At 43.1% G+C, this 19,750-nt stretch overlaps 1 protein-coding gene across 3 annotated transcripts in view; it reads right to left on the bottom strand.

Moving 5' to 3' along the window:
* The window catches only part of ABL2 (ABL proto-oncogene 2, non-receptor tyrosine kinase), a 43,986-nt gene that overhangs the window by 6,487 nt on the left and 17,749 nt on the right, over positions 1–19,750 (bottom strand). For 2 of the 3 annotated variants that reach the window (XM_079313748.1, XM_079313750.1), the window contains exons 2-10: positions 8,069–8,239; positions 7,142–7,437; positions 6,298–6,570; positions 5,485–5,569; positions 3,714–3,891; positions 3,029–3,213; positions 2,586–2,738; positions 1,808–1,897; positions 454–627 (exon numbers count right to left, since the gene is read on the bottom strand). In XM_079313748.1, coding sequence (XP_079169874.1) covers positions 454–627; positions 1,808–1,897; positions 2,586–2,738; positions 3,029–3,213; positions 3,714–3,891; positions 5,485–5,569; positions 6,298–6,570; positions 7,142–7,437; positions 8,069–8,239 — 1,605 coding nt within the window. Of the gene's footprint in view, positions 1–453; positions 628–1,807; positions 1,898–2,585; positions 2,739–3,028; positions 3,214–3,713; positions 3,892–5,484; positions 5,570–6,297; positions 6,571–7,141; positions 7,438–8,068; positions 8,240–17,570; positions 17,842–19,750 lie in introns of those variants that run through there. The other variant, XM_079313749.1, reaches the window with a different exon arrangement.

Raw genomic sequence — 19,750 nt, 5'->3', positions numbered from 1 at the left:
GGTGCTGCAGAGATAGAGTGAGGGAAGAAGCAAGCACTTGTGTTCTACTTTTTCTTTACTTTTTTCCATTTCTGCATGTGACTTGTCTGTTGTCTATACTGAGGAGGTCTCTTTGGAGAGAGATGAGAAAAGAGATGCTCTTCTCTTTCAGTTTATTGCTCCCTTCCTGTAACTTTCTGCTCCTTTCCAAATACCCTAATATAGGAGAAAATCTCTTGCTGCATTGTTAACTTTAATTTTGAAGCTGCCATTTAAAAAAGAGCAGCAAAACTGAATTTTGAAGAAAAAATAAAATGGGATTTACTAAAAGAACATTGAAAAAACTACAGTGTTTTCTATGTGCTAGTAAATAGTTGACATAGCAGCACAAAGCATGCCTATGCCATGTTGTTCTCTGTTTTTCTTGGAATTTACACCCAGACCAATGGCCCCACTGCTTCCCTGTGCCCACACCTGGTGCTGAGCTGGATGCTGAGTGCTCCACAGTGTCCTGTGCTCCTTCAATGTTCTCCTTGTTCTCTGCCTGTTTCTTGAGTGTTCTTGTCTTGGAGGGAAGCATGGGTAGGCGGGGCAGGTAAGGAACTATGGTTGAGGAGGAGGCTGTTCTCCCAAGCTCCTCTGCTACCTCTGTAAGGAAAGAAAGGGAATAGTCAAAACAGAGACCAGCAAAGGAAGAGGGAAAAACAACCCCCTGGGACATTACTACAAACACAGACTGGCAGGAAGAGATCCATGACTGAGAAATAAATAATTTATGGATTTAGTCTTTGTTCAGGTCTAGAGGTATTCAAGGTCAGATATTTTGCATAACGATTTCAAACTCTTTATAAATTCACACTAAAAAAAAAAGCAGGAGGTAGGAAGTGTACAGTGGGTCTGTTTAGGGCTACTCAAGAGCTAAAGGCAGCACTGGACACATTTGCCTGTTTTTAATAAAGGTGCCTCCCACTGAAACATCCCCCTGTGCTCTCCCTGGATCTGGATCTAAACTGCTTTGCTTAAGGCAAAGCACTGGATCCCCCTAGATGAAGAAATGAGGATTGCATGTCAACAATAGATCAACAAAAAGAAAAAGCAAACAAACACAGAAAAAAACCCACAACTCCTGGCCACACCCAGCTTGGCATTTGGGTGGTCACTGGATGTGTCTATTATAGACCCCCACTGTTAAAATTCCACCTGCTGTGTTTTCTCTGTACTAGGGAAGTTGATGGATCAGTTGCATACTTAATTTAAAAATTGAGCAGAATGCTCTGACATTTCTGCTTTTCTGCTGAATAGTATCACATTCCTCACCAGTATTTACCTCTTGGTAGATTTTATTTCAGACTTGAGCTGCACAGATTTGCTCCTAGAAGTAGCTAAGCAGAAAATCCAGAGATTAAAGCACATTTTTTTAGAAGTGGAGGCTGGTAGAATAATATTTCATGACCTAGTTGCTGCAGTCAGCAAGGGACTGTGATATGCATGCATCTTTCTCTCTCTCCATCACTTACTATTCCTCACTCCTCAGTCTGGAAAACAAGAGATTTCCTCTGATAGAGGAGACAATATTCTTCAGATCAGCTCTTTGGCATCTTTGTGCTCAAATGAAATGAGACTGTTCCCTTGCACTGGAATGTGTCTGAAGTTTATTCAGTATTTGTGAAACAAGTGTTTATCCCAATTATGGCTAAAAGAATAAGGGATGGAGCTCCATTTCAACCCCACTGCCAGCAGATGAGCCTTAAGGGCCCATCCATGAGACACAGCACTCTGGAGATAACCTCCAGTGCTGTTTCAGGAACAAAGCAGCAGCAGCTCTCACCCTCGGAGATGCTCGAGTCGTGGAACATGGTTTCAAAAGCCTGGTGGGTTTCAGCAAAGGAAGGTCGGTCTGGTGGGTTCCACTTCCAGCCTGCAATGCCAGAAACCAGAGTAAGTCTCAGTGTTGAAACAGGGAGATGAATTTTTCTTCTGTCCAAGGAGACTGAAAGTAGTCTACAGAATTTTCAGATCTCCCTATCCCCCTTTCTGAATTTTCTGGGCAAAGAACAATTCCATATTTGCTACCCTGGCTGCTTGAACTGAACACATCTAGCCCAGTCATGCATAACTGAGTGTGTAAATCCCCAGGCACCATCCTGCTCACATGCTCTTAATACTTAAATACAGGCAGACCCTTCCAAAAGAAGGATGTGTGCACCCTGTGTGGGAAAGAGGAGGAGAGAGCCTTGATCCTAGATGGAGCTTGGAAAGTTACAGAAGAGTATCATGATGAAAAGTGTAATTTCTGTAGTTAGAAATCTGCACTAGAGGAACATATTCTGGAAGCACTGTCTGCTGGTATCACCAGAGGGTCTGGAAAGTGACTGGCATTCTGCTTGTTGTGCATTAGGATCATGTGAGTACCCAGCTTTTGGGCTTTTGTCACTTACTTAAGGATTTTTAACCAGCAATATCCTTCACTCTTCTTTGTTTCATAAGTGAAGCCCACTGTGACTTTGACATGCTGAGGATCAGGTATTGCTGGAGAACAGGCTGTTAATTACAGATTCCTCCCACCTTCCCAGGCTTTGTCCCCCAAACTGGAAGAAGATACTCACATGCCCTCATCAGCTCATACACCTTGGGAGGGCACCCCTCTGGCTGCTCCATCCGATAGCCCTTTTCCAGCAGATCATACACCTGAGACAGGTCAATGCCTGGGTACGGTGACATCCCATAGGTAGCAATTTCCCACAACAGCACCCCAAAGGCTGCAAAAGGAGGAAAACAAAATTCCTGGTCATGAGTTTGCCCTTGTGTTGTTCATTACTCTGTGGCCTTCACTGCAGCTTGAGACAGCATTGTTTCCTTGCAGGTATTTCAGGTCAGACTAGGTGGAGACACCACATGCCAAAAATGTTGTTGATTCATGAAGTTCTGGCCTGGCATGTGACCATCTTCACAAAGGTTTCTGCCCAGGCCAGAAAGCAAGTTATTGTCTGGGCTAGCAGAAAAAAACCAAAATGAACAACAAAAGGCCACTGAAGGTGAGTTTTCTTACCCCACACATCTGATTTGATTGAAAAAGTGTTGTAGGCCAGGCTCTCAGGAGCTGTCCATTTGATTGGGAACTTGGCCCCAGCATGGGCTGTGTAGGTATCACCAGTCATGAGTCGACTTAAGCCAAAGTCAGCCACCTTCACCACGTGGTTTTCTCCAACTAAGCAGTTCCGTGCTGCCAGGTCCCTGTACAAAGGAACAAAAGACACTACTGCAGCAGGAGAAGGGCTTTTGAATTTTGGGGCCCTGAAAATGTTTGCTCTCTGTATACAGCAGGTAGAGGTAAGGTGAGCTTTGCCCCGAACAGTGTCAGAAACTGAGTGGATTTATTCTTAGGAGCAACGAAGTAAATCAGGATTAGGATTAATTCTTTAAATTCCATTAGGTTTTCAGTAATGATGGCTGTTAAGGCGCCAAGTTTGTGTTTCCTGAGGACAGATGGGATGGGATCAGCAGCTCATCACACACACTGGTAACAGGTTTATGGCACAGCTTTATCTGCATTTAAACAGGACTTTGGGTGGAAAGATTGCTATGAAAGTCCTAGTGAGAAGGTAATGCAAGACAGTACTGAAGCCAACGGATAAGCAATGTGAATCCCAACTATGGAAGAAACCTCCCCAAAAGCTGGAATTCCTGGCCCATCGTTCTGGTGACCTGTTTATCATTGCAATCTGAAACTGTACCTGTGGATGAAGTTCTTCTTCTCCAGGTACTCCATGGCAGAGGAGATCTGGGTGGCCATGTAGAGCAGCACCACGGCGCTGACCTCCTCGCGGTTGCACTCCCGCAGGTAGTCCAGCAGGTTCCCGTAGGGCATGTACTCTGTCACAATGTAAAAGGGGGGCTCCAGGGTGCACACACCTGCCAGGGAGAGCAGGCAGCATGTGAATAAAGCTCCCCTTTCCCAGCCCTGTTCCTGATTTAACAGCCATTTACTGCATTTTGTACCGCTGAGTGCTTCTCTGGGAAAGTGAAGGCTTCCATGTACAAGACCCAGGTCAGTGCAGCCCAAACTCGGGGCTTCTGCCTGTTTTTCACTTTATGGATAGGGAGAAACATGTCTATGAAAGCACCACTATGCCTATCTAATACACATGAAGCAGTAGTTCTGTTCTTTGAAAGGTTACAGAATGAAAAAGGAGAATTATGAACACATAGTTTACATTTCTTTCCCTCTCCACCTTCATAAAGCTGAAGAGTAGCCAACTGGAAGCAGGTACCTGTCAGCTGGCAAGATTTCCAGACTGAAATGTCACTACAGAGTAATGTGAAGCACTCCCATGTGCTGGGTAAGGAATCAGCATGGTGGGACCTGCTCCTAGAGCAGCATTCTCACACATTCCTGGGATGACTCCTTGCTACAGTCACTGTACAAAGCATGTAAAAGCGGAGGAGGAAGGCAACAGGATACTCTTGTCACAGATCTGGGATCCCCCTACAGCTTTTGGCACATTCAGGAGTAAAGCACAACTGCACTGTGCATCAGAAAGAGCAAAATGCAGCTCTCTGATGACAAATCTCTGAGTTGTTGCTCCTGGAACCAGACAGGGCTAGCACACACTTCATCTGTGCCCTTTTCTTAAAAATGGGTACAGAACAGTTGCCATTAGCAAAAGCCTTAAAATTTTTCATATTTCTCCTTTCATCCTAGGTTTGGCTTGACAGCTCTGCTCCTGAAAGCACCAGAAATCCAGAGGCAATTACACACTAGGAAAGGTTTAGGGTGTCTCCTTAAGAATCTTTGTGCATGTAGATTTAACAGCTATGCAAACTATTTAATAATGCTTATCATATCATGCATCTGCCAGTGAGACACCAGGGCAGAGCCAAGATGTAAAGCCTGTGGATTTTTTCCAGTCCTGAGTTGTTTGATCTCATGTACTTATTTGGTGATACAAATCACAGCAGCAGCAATCTGGTGTCCTCTACCTAATTATAGACTAATTTCTTCTCTTCAATTCAGCCTTTTCTGTAAAAGTCTCTGATTTGAGAAGTATGGAGAACAATATTTGTTGTGCTTACAACAGAATTTTTCCTTTCACTTTGAATTTTCTTACAACTTTTTCCTGTTCTCTCAGAAGAATAAGTCACAGAAAATTATTTTGTAAATCTGATTTAACAGAGAAGAGAAGGAATCTGAACCTGATCACTGAACCCTGAAGCCTGTTTAAGGTCGAGGACAAAACCAGCAGGAGGATGATATTGCAAACTTTTATGTAACAGTCATGCCTCAACAGCAAAGTTGTCTACTGATGTAAGTGACTGTATTTGATGTTTTATTTAAAATTAGTGCCTCTTAGCTCCAATATTACATAAAACTTTCAAAAATACCACCCCTGACCTGATTCATAAAGTTATATAAATATAGAAGAGCTGCCACTGCATTTAAACCAGGCTAGTCTCTACCAAAATAAAGACTAGGTAAGAATACAAAGAGCAAGGCATTTCACTGACCTAACAACTGCACTAGATTTGGGTGCTTGATCTCCTTCATCACAGCAGCTTCTTTCAAGAACTCTTCCACCTCCATGGTATCTTCCTAGACAGAGAGAGAAGCAAAAGAAGAGAACACTTATTCTCATGACCAAGGTCTGGTTAACACCACACATCCAGGTTGAATATAAATGGTGACATCTTTGTCTCTGCTGTTTTGGCTTTTACCAAAGCAAACTGTAACAGCCCTGAACAGCTGCCTGGTTGTCCTGTAGACCAATCTGCAAAACTCTGGCAGGGCCAGGCTTGCTCATTTGGTAGCTGTTGTGGCTGGTGAGAGGAGGACTCTCAGGATGACTGATTCAGTTCCCCTGTATAGCTAAAAAAAATTAAGTTGCTCAGGGGGCACTTAGAATTGCAGTTGTTAAAGTTGAAACAAACACAAGGTTTTGAAAAGGAAGATAAATGGAGAGGCTGAATTTTTTCAGGAGTGGAGGACAGCTTATTGAAGGTATTTTCTATACCTTTGATTTCTTAAAGCCTCCACAGCTCCTCTGGAGAAAGGGAAGTTGGGTTTGTGAGCATTTCTACTGGTCTGATTTGGACATGCAGCTCCTGCTGGGCCAAAATTCCTATGTGTTTCTAAGCCACGTGGACTGGTGTAAGTTTGACAGGGTCACTTTGATCTGCACAGCTACTCTGAGGCATGGATTTTACGCAGATCAGCACACTTCTGATGATTGTATCATGAGGTGTAGTTGACAACATCACAATTTCCTTACTCATGTCATAAATAGTGACCAAATGAGCAGTGCCTGAAATCTGAAAACTCACCTTTAGTGTTTTCACAGCCACTGTGAGATTGTATTTCTTCCAGACCCCCACGTAGACCTCTCCATACTGCCCTCCCCCCAGCTTGTGCTTCATGGTGATGTCGGTGCGCTCCATCTCCCACTTGTCATGGATGGGGGACACCCCATACACGGTGGGCTTATTGCACTTGGGGGCTGGGTAATGTAGGGTTGTCACCAGGCCATCTGCCACCGTCGAGTGATGGTGCACCAGCTCTGCCAGGGTGCTGAAACGACTTTCTGCTGTCACATAGACCTGGGAAGCAAGGAACAGGAAGCTGCTTAAATGAAGGCAGCCGGAAGTTTTCAGCAATGTTGGAAGATAGGTATAAACATTCTAATATTTTCTTTAAAAATCAGAAAACCAGGATTTTAGAATATTTATTCTCTTCTTGTTGGGCAAATAACTATTAATCTGTGGGATTTTTACCTGCAGAAGGCAACTACATATAAGTCACTTAAGAGCTGTGCTATCTCCTGCCTTTTACAGGACTAGAAATTGGAATTCTCAGGTCTCTCAACACAACATGCCACTGCTTCTTGGTTAAATATGCCGACTTACCAAAGCTCTGCTGCTTCTAAGGGGATCAGTGGAAGGCCATCACCACCTCCAACCACAGCTGCCTTGCTACCCAGCTAGTTACAACCCAGACAAGAACTGCATGCACTTCTTTCGAAGCGCTGCTGGGGGAGTTACCACCAAACCCTCTGCTATACACGTGTTCTTTTATGCTAATACCGAATCTGCATCTTGAGATTCTGCACCACCTCTCAGCTGCCATCTCATCTGCTCTCCCCAGAGAGAGCAGGCATTCCCTCGTCCTCACCTTGCCGTCGGAGGTGGTGTTGATCCTGTAGTGGTAGACGCGCCCCTCGTACCTGAGCGAGATGGACAGCTGCCCGGGGCTGCTCTCGCTCTCGCGCACCAGGAAGCTGCCGTTGATCAGGCTGCTCAGCAGGTACTCGGCGGCGCTGCGCGACACCGGCCCGTGGTACCACGAGTGCTTCTCCAGGCTGTTCACCGGGGTGATGTAGTTGCTGGGCACCCAGCCCTGCCCGTTCTTGGAACGCACCTCGCTCCATTCGCCGTTCTGGTTGTAACCCAGGACTCGCAACTTCTCACCTGTCACCAGAAAGGAAAAACTAAATAAGCACAGGGCAAGTGCTGTGTCTCTGAGGGAGAAACTCAGCAGCAGTTTGTAGCTTAACAAGAGAAACCATCTTACAACTAAACTGCTACATATGAAGTATTTATGAAGCAAAGACTCTGACAGAATACCTAGGATACTGTTCAGTGATTTAGTGCACTTAAAAAGCTTCTTGTACCACAGTTCCTAAGACTAGGAAGATTTTATTTTCTTGGAGGGGTGACATTTGTTTCCTTGAAGCTTTAAATGACATATGATTAAACAGTTCTGACACATGTACTGACCAGAATCAGAAAGTGTCTGTGCAAGCTTAATTCTTGACTGTCTTGACAAGCTTAATTCTTAGCTGTCCCTTCCCACAGGGACAGTTATGTGGGGAGCGTGGCACAGGAATGGGCTGGACTGTGACTGTCCCAGCAGAACTGCCCAGCAGGTGTCCCTCTAACACCATGAGGTGTCAGAGACTCTGCTTCCCAGCACCACTTCTCTAAGTATTCTCACTCTCTAAGTTCACTACTCCCATTCCTATCCAGGCAAGGATTCCATCTCCTGATTTCTGCTGCTAAGTTTCCAAGCCCCACAGCTGCTCTGTGCTCCCGGCCTTACCTTTGGTGATGCTGAGTGTGTTGTCACCACTTGCTACAAAATCGTAAAGTGCAACAAAGAGATTGGGGTCGCTCTCAGTGGCTCCAAGCAGGTTCTCCTTGGAGCTCCACCTGATGGCTTCATTCAGTGCCTGGGGCTCGACGTCGCAGCCGTAGGGGCGGTGCAGGGCCTCTGGGGAAAGCACAGCAGAGGCAATCACTTTGTGTGCAATTCTCATTATGGAAGTAGGGAATATCCTGAGTTGGAACCACATCAAGTCCAACTCCTGGAGAAGGTGATTTCACTGCTGTAAGCACCATAAGCTAAGTAGCAAGCTGTGTATATAAAATTTCTATTTAGTATTTATTATATTATATATACTTTTATCTGTCCACAACTCTATTTGAAATTATTTAAGCATTCATAGATTAAAAATAGGTGCACAATTAAAAGCTCTTTTTAAAATTACATGAAGTAGGGAAGGAAACCTTTCAATCACAAAATGTTAAGTTTTGTCCTTATTGTTTCTGGGGTGGACATAGCCTGGATCTGCAACCAACATTACAAATACAGGTAAGACTGAATTATGACACAAATGAGATGTTGGGATAGTAACTGGTTCAATCTTAACAGGAATGAGAGTCATTTGTAATACATTTCAAGACTGTGTAAACAGAGGTGGAAAACTGACAGGGACAGAGGGATTTACAAGTAATGCTGGGTATTTAGCAGCAGTATTTCTGTTCTGCTGTTTCAATGGACAACTGATGCAAACTTATCACTACAAGGGAGTGGGGGGAGAGATAAGACATGTTTTAGCAACCAAAGAAAAAAGTCCCATCACAGTTCCTGTGATGATTATAACTAATCTAAATCCAAGGTGCTTTATGAAGAATGGTTGTAAGAAGCAAAACTGGGAACACTTCATGCTAGTGCTATGTCAAGACCATCACTGGATTTCTAGTTCATGGAGAGTTTTTCCAGGAATACATAGTAGAATAAGTGTCAATATTAAGACAAGAAAAGGAGAGATGGTGTGGTTTCATACATGGGGGCTGCTCAAGGTAACAAAAATATATAAAGGTGTAAAGTTATATACTTCTTCTCTGATGGCACAAATCTAAGCTCCTGTCACAATATCTATTTCTGAATTCTCTGGTTGAACTTAGAGAAATGCATATTGCAAAGAGATGTCATTAAATGCACTAAACATAAAAAGTTCTCTCTAAAAAAATCTGAGGCTTTCTTTGCATTACAGTCATTGGTTTGGCACATTTCTGAGGGGCTGAGAAGTCAGGCTTGGGACACTTTTAAGCAGACACTGCCAGAAAATTTGTGTGTGGCTACACTCACCCCTTCCCCACAGGCCCCTGAGATTTACACCCACGAGAAAGAGCTGGTCTATAAGGCACTTGAAAAAGGAACAAAGAGCTCAAAAGCAGCACAGGACAGGAAAACTGGGAAGTCAGTGAGACACAAAACATGAAAAGTCAAAAGGCACATAACATGTCAAATCTGTGTCACAGGACAGAGCTCAAGCCTGGAAAATAAGGACTGTTGGGATGAGCAATTTTTTAACTGTATTGTAGGTATATGAGAAAGTAAGTGGTTGAGTTTTGTTCTGCTTCCATCTTAAATGTAGCTAAGTGGCTTCTGATTATACTTCTGGTAATTATGCAGAGTTCTACCACCTGCATAACCTGTCCATCTTGCAATTGCTTAATAACCTAAAAGTAGCCTTCTGTTGAGGTTCTCCTAGCACAAAAAGAAGAGACTACAGACTAAGGAACCAAATTGTCAGTTCCTTGATTGCATTGCCTGCAGATGCAATATTTACATACACTTCTTATTCCTGACTCTCAACTGCAATTATTTTTACAAGCTATTAATCCATCAGACTGGATGCTGCCATGGGAAACAAGAAATCCCAATGCTCAGACACCTACATTACAGCATGACTGCCAACATCCCACTGTATTTTCTTGGGGCTGGATGTGTGCATACTAAGCTCCATGAAAGAACACCTATTCTTAAATCCAGCTCTCTTTATGGAGTAAAAATACATATTTAATTAAATAATGCATTCTTTATGCTCCTACAGTGACTACTGCCATGAGTGATTCAGCACTTCAAGCAAAGTCAAGAAGTGCTGTATGAGAACCCTGACTTACACATCTCTGCTAGACAGCAAACACAAAAAGGCAGTTTCCAAAAAAATGACCAACCTTTCAGCTCCAAAATACCTTAATGGTGTTAATTACCTTCTTACTTTCAATTATGCATCTGCCAACTAGTGAAAGGCTTTAAACAAAAATATTACATTTATTCTAAGTCAAAGCATACTTCCAGTTTCTTTCTCCAGCCAGAAAAGCTCATGCACTGAGAACCCAAGCCCTGCTCCACAGACAGCATGAAGTTAAGTGTTTATCCATGCACCCATGGATAGCCTGAAGCAGCCCAGGGTCAGCCCAGGTCCAGAGCAAGCCCTGTGCCCAGATGAGCCCACTGCAGGAGTGGCAAAGCCAGCAGAAATGCCACCTCTCAGCACCAAGATTTCTGCCCATGGAAACATGCAGGGCTGTGCTGGACTGGCAGCAGGGAGTCCAAGCCAATGTGAGACTCCTACCGCTTTCCTGGGAATGCCTGGGAGGCTGGCACATGTTCTTAACACCCACTTGATGTACAAAAAGCCAGCAGAAGTTAATGTTTGATGAGAAGCTTCAATCACTTAGCTATAGCGCTTACCTAAAAATCACATTACCTAAAAACAGATGCTTTTAAGAGTTCACATCCCACTAACTTCCTCCACTTTCATGTTAAAGTGACTTGAATGCTTAAATAACTGTAAGGGTTACCCAGCACCTAAAAGGGTTTCTACCAGGATACAAAAGTATTTCTTGTAGGTTATAATTCCATAATAGCCTGCACTGCTCCATGAGGTGTGGGAGCTACACTATCCATCACAGACGTGAAACATGACCAGAACAGGGATAACCAAAGTATGTCACCAACGGTGCCCCTCCAGATGAATAGTTTGCAAGCTCTGTCTGCACCAAAAGTCAGGAAATGAGCTGAGAAATACAGTTTTATATCAGCTCCTTTTCAAGGCTAACCATAAATCTTACATTATCAATTTCATTTCCTATGCAATGGAAAACTTACATCATCACTTAGTGAACAAGTAATACACAGCCACACAAGGAGGTTACACTTCATCCATCTCCTTCCTTTTCTTTATTCCCACAATACAATTTGCTTCTCTCCGGATATGAATGCTTTCCTATCCAGCCACCACGTAAGGGGTGTTTTGTCCCCCACCCTTGCTGCCAACACTCCAATTACCAATCCCTTTGGTCTCAGAGGAGGAGGCAGAGTATGCTAAATTTTAAATTTCAGAGTCACATTAAGTGCTGAAGTGGTCTCTATTTCTGAAATACTGCATAACTGCTCAAAGAAAAGAAGCATTTCACTACTCCTAAAATCCTGATAAAAGCTGGCAATCTCACACCTGCTTATGGCTGGTCTCCTACTACAAGACAAAGACAAATTTGAAAGGACCTGATCCTCCTTGAAGCACTTGGAAAAGCAGAGGAAAGGGACAGGAGAGGATTTCTCCCCGAGCATCCTACCTGCACGGCGCACAGCGGGCTGGGAGGAGCAGAGCAGCCTGCCCTCCTTGCCATAGCTGCTGGACTGGAACAGGACTGTCCCCACACTCATGCTGTGCTCCCCAGACTGCAGAGAGGCTGCTTGGCACCACAAGGTCCCGAGCACAGAGGCTCCAGCACAGCAATCGCCAGGGGCTAAGGGCAAAGGAAGCGCTGCCGGGCAGCAAAGCCAAGACTGGGAAAGCCCGGCCCTGGGCAAACTGGTTATTAACTGGATGGGAGGGAGGAGCTTCCCAGGGACTGCTGAACACACAGAGGATGTGGGGACCGGACTGCAAGTTGAAACAACTTCGAGATGAGCTGTAGAGACAGTTTTGTTCCACTGTGAGTTAGGTAACAAAGTGTTTGGGAAGAAAGCAAACAGTTTCCTTGGAGAAATTCCTTTGCACAAATTACAAAACAGATCACCCATTAAGGGGACCGCCCAGATTGATTCACTTCTCCACTCCACATACCACTGCTGGAGCACTGCTTATGGAAAACAACAGGAAAAGATGTTAGTGAAAATCCACATCTCAGAGAGGTACAAACACTGAGCACATGAATACTCTTAGACATGTCAGGAATTCAGAAGGACACAGAAAGCAAGGCCAGGATCGTGCACCCAGTCTGAGCTGCACATTTGCTGATTTAGTAACACTCAGGACAGTTTTCCACAAGGGCCCATCAAATTACCTCTCAAAACCCTCAGATTTGTTGATGGATTCTTTAAAAGCTCTAGTTTTCTAGTAGAGCTGCCAGGTGGCCATGCAGGGGTTAACAAACCAGCACTCACAATGGCAGAGTCACACCTGGGAGGGTGGTGGGCCTGCAGAGGGTATAAAAAGGAGCAGAAAAGGGAAGTCTGTGGTTTTGGCCTTTGCAGGGGAAGAGGAGTTGCTGCAGTCCAGTGAGGCAGGAAAGCATCATTTCCATAACCTGTGAAGTTTTGTTCAGAGTTCTGTGAGAGGGCAACTGCACTGTATGATGATTACTCAAACTAGACCAAAGGTAAGCAACCAGCCTTATTCCAAATGTTAGTGTTTTGTAAGGCTATGAATGCAGAAAAAGAGTATGTAGAGCTGTGGAGATGCTGTGATGATGAGGAGTTGCCTTTGCCATATGGCTTCTGACATGAGTCATTTCCCCTGCAACCAACACCTGACATTTGTGGAAAACTAACTAGGCAAAGAATTATCTCAGGACACCTGAATACTGTTGTTCCTAAAGTTCTGAAAGAGGGGTGACCTCTTTTCCTCCTCTTCCAAATCCAAGCTCAGTGAATCCTGCTACTCAGTGGTCAGAGATTTACTTTAGAGCTCCTGGGCTCTCTCTTTTTCCCTCTTCATTTTGCTTCTTGCAATTTACTGTTTTCTCAGCTTGCATTTGCTCCAGGTACTCTGAATTACACTGCCATTTGTACTGAACTTAGCATGTCAGCTAAAACATAAAGAATAATCAGAATGTGTGGAGAAAGCCAACACAGCTTCAGAAAGATATGGACAAGTTTTGTGACAATCACCCTTACCTAGAATGGTACCAGGAAAGGGCAAGTTATGTACAGATTTGTGGCTAGATTAGTCTCAGCTGTGACTGTAACTAACCTTAGCTAAAATAACAATTTACCTTCTTAGTTAAAGTACAACAGATGAGTAATTGGTATTTTGAACAAAGAAGGATTAGCAGGAATTTAAGTTGGATTAATAATGTATTGTGCACATATCCCTACTTACCCCATCAATTTTAGCCTCTGTCAGAAGAGTCTGTAGCCAAAGCCTAATGGCTGGCTGGTGTATTAAGAGCTCCTGATGGGAATCATATAGTTGCCAGCACTGGGAGAAACATTTTGGCTGTAAGTCTCCTGCAACAGAGTAATTTGTGCCTACACTCTTTCAGGCACCCTCCCGAAGGTGCTCTCCAGCAGAAAGGATACGGAATACAGAGCAGTTCATAAGATCCTGTCAAGTGCACCCAGCCAGAATAAAATCAAACATCTTTCTGGCTTCTAGATGGGCATTATCTCTCTTAAAACTGATTTTCCTAGATAGTTATTTCACACTGCAGGCCATCACTTTGACATCTGCATCCACCACACCTGCATCCTGTTCCTATGCTCTTCACAGTAAGTGTATGACATAAAATCTTAATTCTGGTACACTCAACTTCCTCAGTGGAAGAATCCACCTTTCAGGCACAGCAGTTCTTCTGAGCTCTCTACCCTATTCCCTGTGGTGCCCTTCAAAGCTGTTTCCTGAGAGTGGTTACCCTTCCTGTAAAACTTCCTGTACAACAAGTCATCCATTTAGAAGCATTTTTCCAATTCTTCCAGCAGTGGGGGAAAGTTGAATAAAAGGAGATCTTGCTGACTATGCTACTTTGTAATGTATAGTTCAGTGAGCTTCTAAAAAACTTGCTATACTCTGAATTTCCATGTCTCTTAATCAAAGAAAAGAATGTGTTAATGAAAATACAGACCTGAAATTGGTTTGGTGTAATTTTTATACCACAGGCCAAAATGACTGTTTTCTCAATGGAAGGAGAGAGACAAGGAGGTTTATAGGGTAAATACTGGTTATTGCATACTGTCTTAATCTGATATATTGGTGTTTCACAGCCAAACCCACAGGGTGTAGACTTGTGTGTATTTTTTCACAGAGACAACTCAAATACAAAGCCACTGAGATCCCTGCTTATGCCACTATCTCACTTTATTTTCACTCTTGAGTCCTTAAATTAAACACCAATAAATTACCCATGATGCTGTTTTAAGACAGACTCATTTTATTTGCTTGTTTTTAAGACTACCAAAGAACAGGCACTGGCCATCAACTCATGGAAAGTAGACCATCAAGTACCTAATGAGCACTGGTATAATTGGTATTTTCCACTGCACCTTCAAAACATCCATCACATTATACCACTGGACCTTCAGATCTTTAACTGGCTCCTTAGTGGGAGGATTTCTGCCTTAATGAATACAAGGAAACAAAACTGATAACACAGCAGCAAGTGGGTTTCCCATTTTGCTGACACAATTGGAACAGTATCAAGTTCTACAGCAGCTTTGTTTCTGAAGCCAAGTCTCATTGCTTCCTGCTAACCAAAAATACTCAGGACAAGCTACATGCTGAAAAGCAACCAGTGCTGAACAGGCCAAGTTTCTGCTATCTAATAATGTGGTAGTACTGAGGCAGACCTATGAACTTCCTTTACCCTGTAACAGACTGCAGCCTTTACCTAAATGGACCACCTAGTCTTTCTGCTGCCATCCATGTGGCCATGGAAAACACCAGTTTAAAGGGGCCAGACAGCTCACATATGGCTTTGGTAAAATGTAGGCACTAACTAAATGCCATTCCTAGGTGTTCCTCTCCTGCAAGCAACCAGACTCTTAATGAGGTGGTTTGCTAGTGCCAAGCACAGACCCATAGTTAGTCCTTGGGCCTCCCACAGAGTGGGGCAAGGTTTAAGTATTGTAAACAACCCACTGAGGAAAGCTAAGAAATACAGCTCCAAGCCAAGAACTTGGGATGGGCAAGGAGTATGTTTCTATTTATGGTACCAGGCTGGGAGAGACAGAAAGGGAGGAGACTTCAGAGTCAGTGACAAAATTGCATCACGAACAGCTCACATCATATAAAAGGAAATACTTCAAGCTGGCAGCATCACCATGCTTCAATTATCAAAATACATCTGACATAGATAAAAGTGATCTTTGGTTTCAGAGTGAAAAATCCATGGAGAAAGAGCTCTCTATATGCTTCATCTCTTGCACACAGATTAATTTTCCAACATGATGAAGTGCTGACATGAAACAGGGGTTAAAGTTGTGGGTCTTTGCCTAGGAGAGGGGCCTCTTGGCTAGCTTGATACAAAAAACCAAAGGAAGAGAAGAGTTTGGTGTTACCAAAAGGAGAGACACAAATTGATCTCCACTGATTTGGTTCCACTCAATATATGAGGAATTCAAGACAGTGTCTGTCTACCTGAACATTAAAAGGGGTTACTGTGTTAAGATTTTAGACAAACTGCCTGTCTTCTGTTTCCCTGGTACCAGCTATTCTGTATCACTGTAATTAATGCAATCAGAGGTATCCCTCAGCCCATTTCTTTGCCCAAGTATCATTGACAAGTATCATTCTCCCATTACCAACATAATGCAGTTCTTCCCTATTTCTTCCTATAATAAATTCTGGTGAAGTAGCTTTTTGTTGCAGAATCCAGTATGAAATAAATAAAGTTTAAACTCCCAAGCCTTCATTTGAAAGTCTTCATTCCTTGAAACCAAGATGCGTCAATTTCTTCACAGATCAAAGTATGGGCTGTGACTGAACTATCTACAGAAGCATTTGGTAGCTCTGCTGTTTTAAGAGAGAATTTTGAAGTACATGAAGTATTGATCATGTTCTGTACAGTACTGTTAACCAAACAGTCTGGCTGTCATCACCTCTAAGATTTTCACAGAACCCTGCCAGGACAGCAATTCTGTAAGTGCAGCCAGCAAAATGATGCAGGGGTTTAGATGCATTTAAAAAACACTTCAGGGTGAGGAATCCATGTGAGCACAAGAGAGCTGGACCTAACAGCTGTTAAAAGGTACAACAGATGTATCTTGCCACAGGTACTGGGAATGGTCAGAAGCACAGGACCAGACACAGTTCAAGCCTGACTTCTTTAAATGGGCCTCTGGGTGAGGAACCAAAACCCAACAGCACCACAGATAAGGAAAGAAACCCTTTCCTTTCCTGAAGAGAGATTTTAATGTAATGAAAATTAAATACAAAGAGGTTCTTAGAACAAAAAACTCCAAATGTAACCCCATCACAAAATCCCAAATACTGTATCAAAGTGCTTGTTCCTTTCATTCCCAAAGATTTGCTCAGCTTCTATAGAGTTTAGAAACAAGCAGAGACCATCAACTGTAAATGCTCTGTATCACATACCTCCTTCCATTGAGTACTGAAGCTCCAACCTCTCTTCCTCTGAATGCTGCCCGCAGTGGACAACAACTACTCCCACAATGTCAGCTTTAGGGAAAAGAGTGCTATGAAGGGACACAGATTTCAAAGGTGACTGGGAAACTGTAGATCAAAAGTCTGTTTGACATTCTTCCTCTGTCCTGGTAAGTTCCAGTAAACCTCTCCAGTGTGAAGGGTGAGGAGGATTAGGTCACCCAGCCCTGCTCCAGGAAAGGTGGGATGGCCAAATACATGACAGCTTACAGCAAGACATTTAGTGCTTTTTTAAATCAGTACCTTGGGAGAGAAGTTGCTTAATGGGGATTATACCTCACTGCAACAGAATTCCTGGGGAGTTGCTATTAGTGGCCACATCAAAGCCAGATATTATCTACTTCTAAGCAAATCAAATGGGTACTTAATTTCTTGCAGTGTAACACAAACATTTGAGTAAGAGCTCTTCTGCAAAAAGGAAACTTGAGAAATCACAGTCCAGCTGATCCCTGGAGAAGCCAGAAATACCCACACTCGCAAAGTCTTGCTGGAGAGAGATTTATTTTGCAGATGTAAAGCACTAACTGGTCAGATATTGGAGCTAACATGATATAAATGTCCAAGCTGCTTTCCCAGTGACATAATTACATCTTACTAGAAGCCTTACATTATTAAGTACTTTCCTTAGACTCAGCACTTGGATCAACAACCACATTAAACTGTTCCTCAGCTGCCTTTTTGAATTTTATTTTTAGCCCTTTTAGTTAGAGGGAAAACTTGGAGGGAGAGGGTAGAGATTAATTCATTGACTTGTCATCTCAGGAGAGAAAGAAAATGTCCATCTAATAGCCCAAATTTGAGTTGATGTCACATCTTGAGGCCCAAATATTTTTGCAAGTGCCTTGGACAGGCAGCACTGCTTACCTTGTGGAGGATATGCAGAGGGCAGAGCTCCCCAGGTGAGCTGGTACAGCTTCAGTTTCCAGTACATGAGTTTAATTTTTTAATGGAATCCCAAAACGCTTGTTTAGCACAGATGCGATTTCTCAGTTCCATCCACCCACACCGAATATGCAGCAACTGCCAAGGCTACACAGTACTTCTGTTTAAAAAAAATTCTCCAGCTAAAAATAAATCACAAAACTGTCAACCTCATTTGTCAGCAACCAATATGCTGTTCAAACCATCGTCCACAGGCATTTTCTTCTCTTGAACAAAGAACGGGGTTCCTTTTTAGAATATCTACTTCATTTGACTAAAACACCCTGGTCATCTTGCCTCCTTTGAAACAAACAAACAAACAAACGTTTCCTTTCCTCCAAGAAAAGCCGAGCTTTAGCGTGAATACTTGCCCAAAAATTGCATGCTGTGTTGTGAACTTCAGAACCAGGGAAAACTCTAAAGGTGGAAAGCGCCTGACATTCAGCTGAGGCAGGTTTGGCTGTCCAGCTCCTTTCAGCCCCCTGGGCTGATTCCCTTTGGGAATGTGAAGTCAGAGGAACAAATCCATGGCACTAAACTTAGCTCTGGCTGCAGAACCGCTTCCTGCTGGCAAGCCAGAGCCTTGTCATTGGCTCCAGCAGGCAGACAAGGGGCTCCATTCAGCAGGGCTGGCCCAGCAGCTGCTCTGTGAGCAGGAAACACGAGCCCCAGCCTCTCCAGAGGGAGAATTCAGACTCTGTCACCCCATTCGCTTCTCCAAATCCAACTGCAGGGCCTGGCCCTCACATATCTGAATGCAGGATTAAGTCAAGAATGTAATCACTGAAATAATGTCTTTGGGAAATCCTTTCTGGGTTATGGCAGAATTAATACAGCTTTGAAGGGAAAGAAGCCACTGTAAGGCTGAGCAGCTTCAGTACGACTAAAAGTATAGCTACAAAAAAAGTCTCTGTTTGACTGGCTGATGTTGAAATAAAAATCAGTCTTATTACAAAGAAAGGTAACAGCAAGTGATTTTTAAAAATTGTGAATAAATTAAGTGGAGCTGGATTGAAAGTGTTTATAATTATAATTTAGTACATTTGTAATGGATATTATTCAGTAGTTCAGATATTTTAAGACAGAATAATAAAAGAAACAATATTTTTGTTAAATTACATCAAGGGAGCTAAGACTAGCCAATGTATTAAACTTGATGGAATTTTATGTAGCTAAGATATAAACACACATTTTATCTGTCTGCTACTAAGGATGCTTTACATCTACAGCTAAGTTGTGGATTATCTTTTAGAAAGCACAGCACTTTTTGACTGTTAACATCTAAACTATAGACCATTTAAAGGAAACATGATAGGAAAAACAAGTCCTGCCCCTGAGATTTAGTAGAACACTTAAGAATTTCAAAAACAAGTCAGCCAGCTGACAACTGGGATTCTTCAGGCACACAACAACCACCATCCTGGGTCACTTACAGCCCAGCATCCTGCCTGGGAAAAGGAGAATCATATTATTCCAGAACATTTTCCAAGCCTCCAACATGTTAGAGCTTGAGGTGTTTCTGAGCCAGAGCTTGTTATGTTGCTGACAGTCTTCCTGACAGTCCTTATTTTGTCCAGTTGCTGTCTGAAGTATTGCAAACTAACTTCACACACAAACAAAATCCTGCTGCCACAGTACCAAGAGCTCACAGCACATGATAGAACAAAGAACAGGCTCTGCCTGGTTCTGGACAGGACACCTCAATTTCATTAGATGATCCTCAGTCTCTACAAGGCAAATCCCAAATGATCAGTACCTGTCAGTGCTTTCTCTGCTACTTGTGATTTTTTTAAGCCCTTATCTCATTCTACCTCAGTCACCTCTCCTCCAGGCTGAAGAGTTTCTCTCAGGTCTGATGTTGCTGCCTCTGGGCACCTTTAAACATTCCTCCTTTGGGTTTTTCTAGCTCTACCACACACCTCTCCAAACAACCTGATCAGAATTACGTGCAGGATTCAAACCATAGCTTAGTACAGTAGCAGAACTAGATGTCCTTCTATTCCTAATGCTCTGCTTTTTGGATTATAATTCTTAATGTTGTCAGGATATGTCTTATTACAGCTCAGAGATTGATTCCTGTTGTTACAGGAGGCAGCTCAGAACTTAATACCTCACACACAAAG

The sequence above is a fragment of the Erithacus rubecula genome (assembly GCF_903797595.1).
Source record: "Erithacus rubecula genome assembly, chromosome: 10".
In the NCBI taxonomy this organism is placed as follows: domain Eukaryota; kingdom Metazoa; phylum Chordata; class Aves; order Passeriformes; family Muscicapidae; genus Erithacus; species Erithacus rubecula.
Note: the sequence above shows the minus strand (reverse complement) of the source record. Positions and strands in the feature narration are given on the sequence as shown.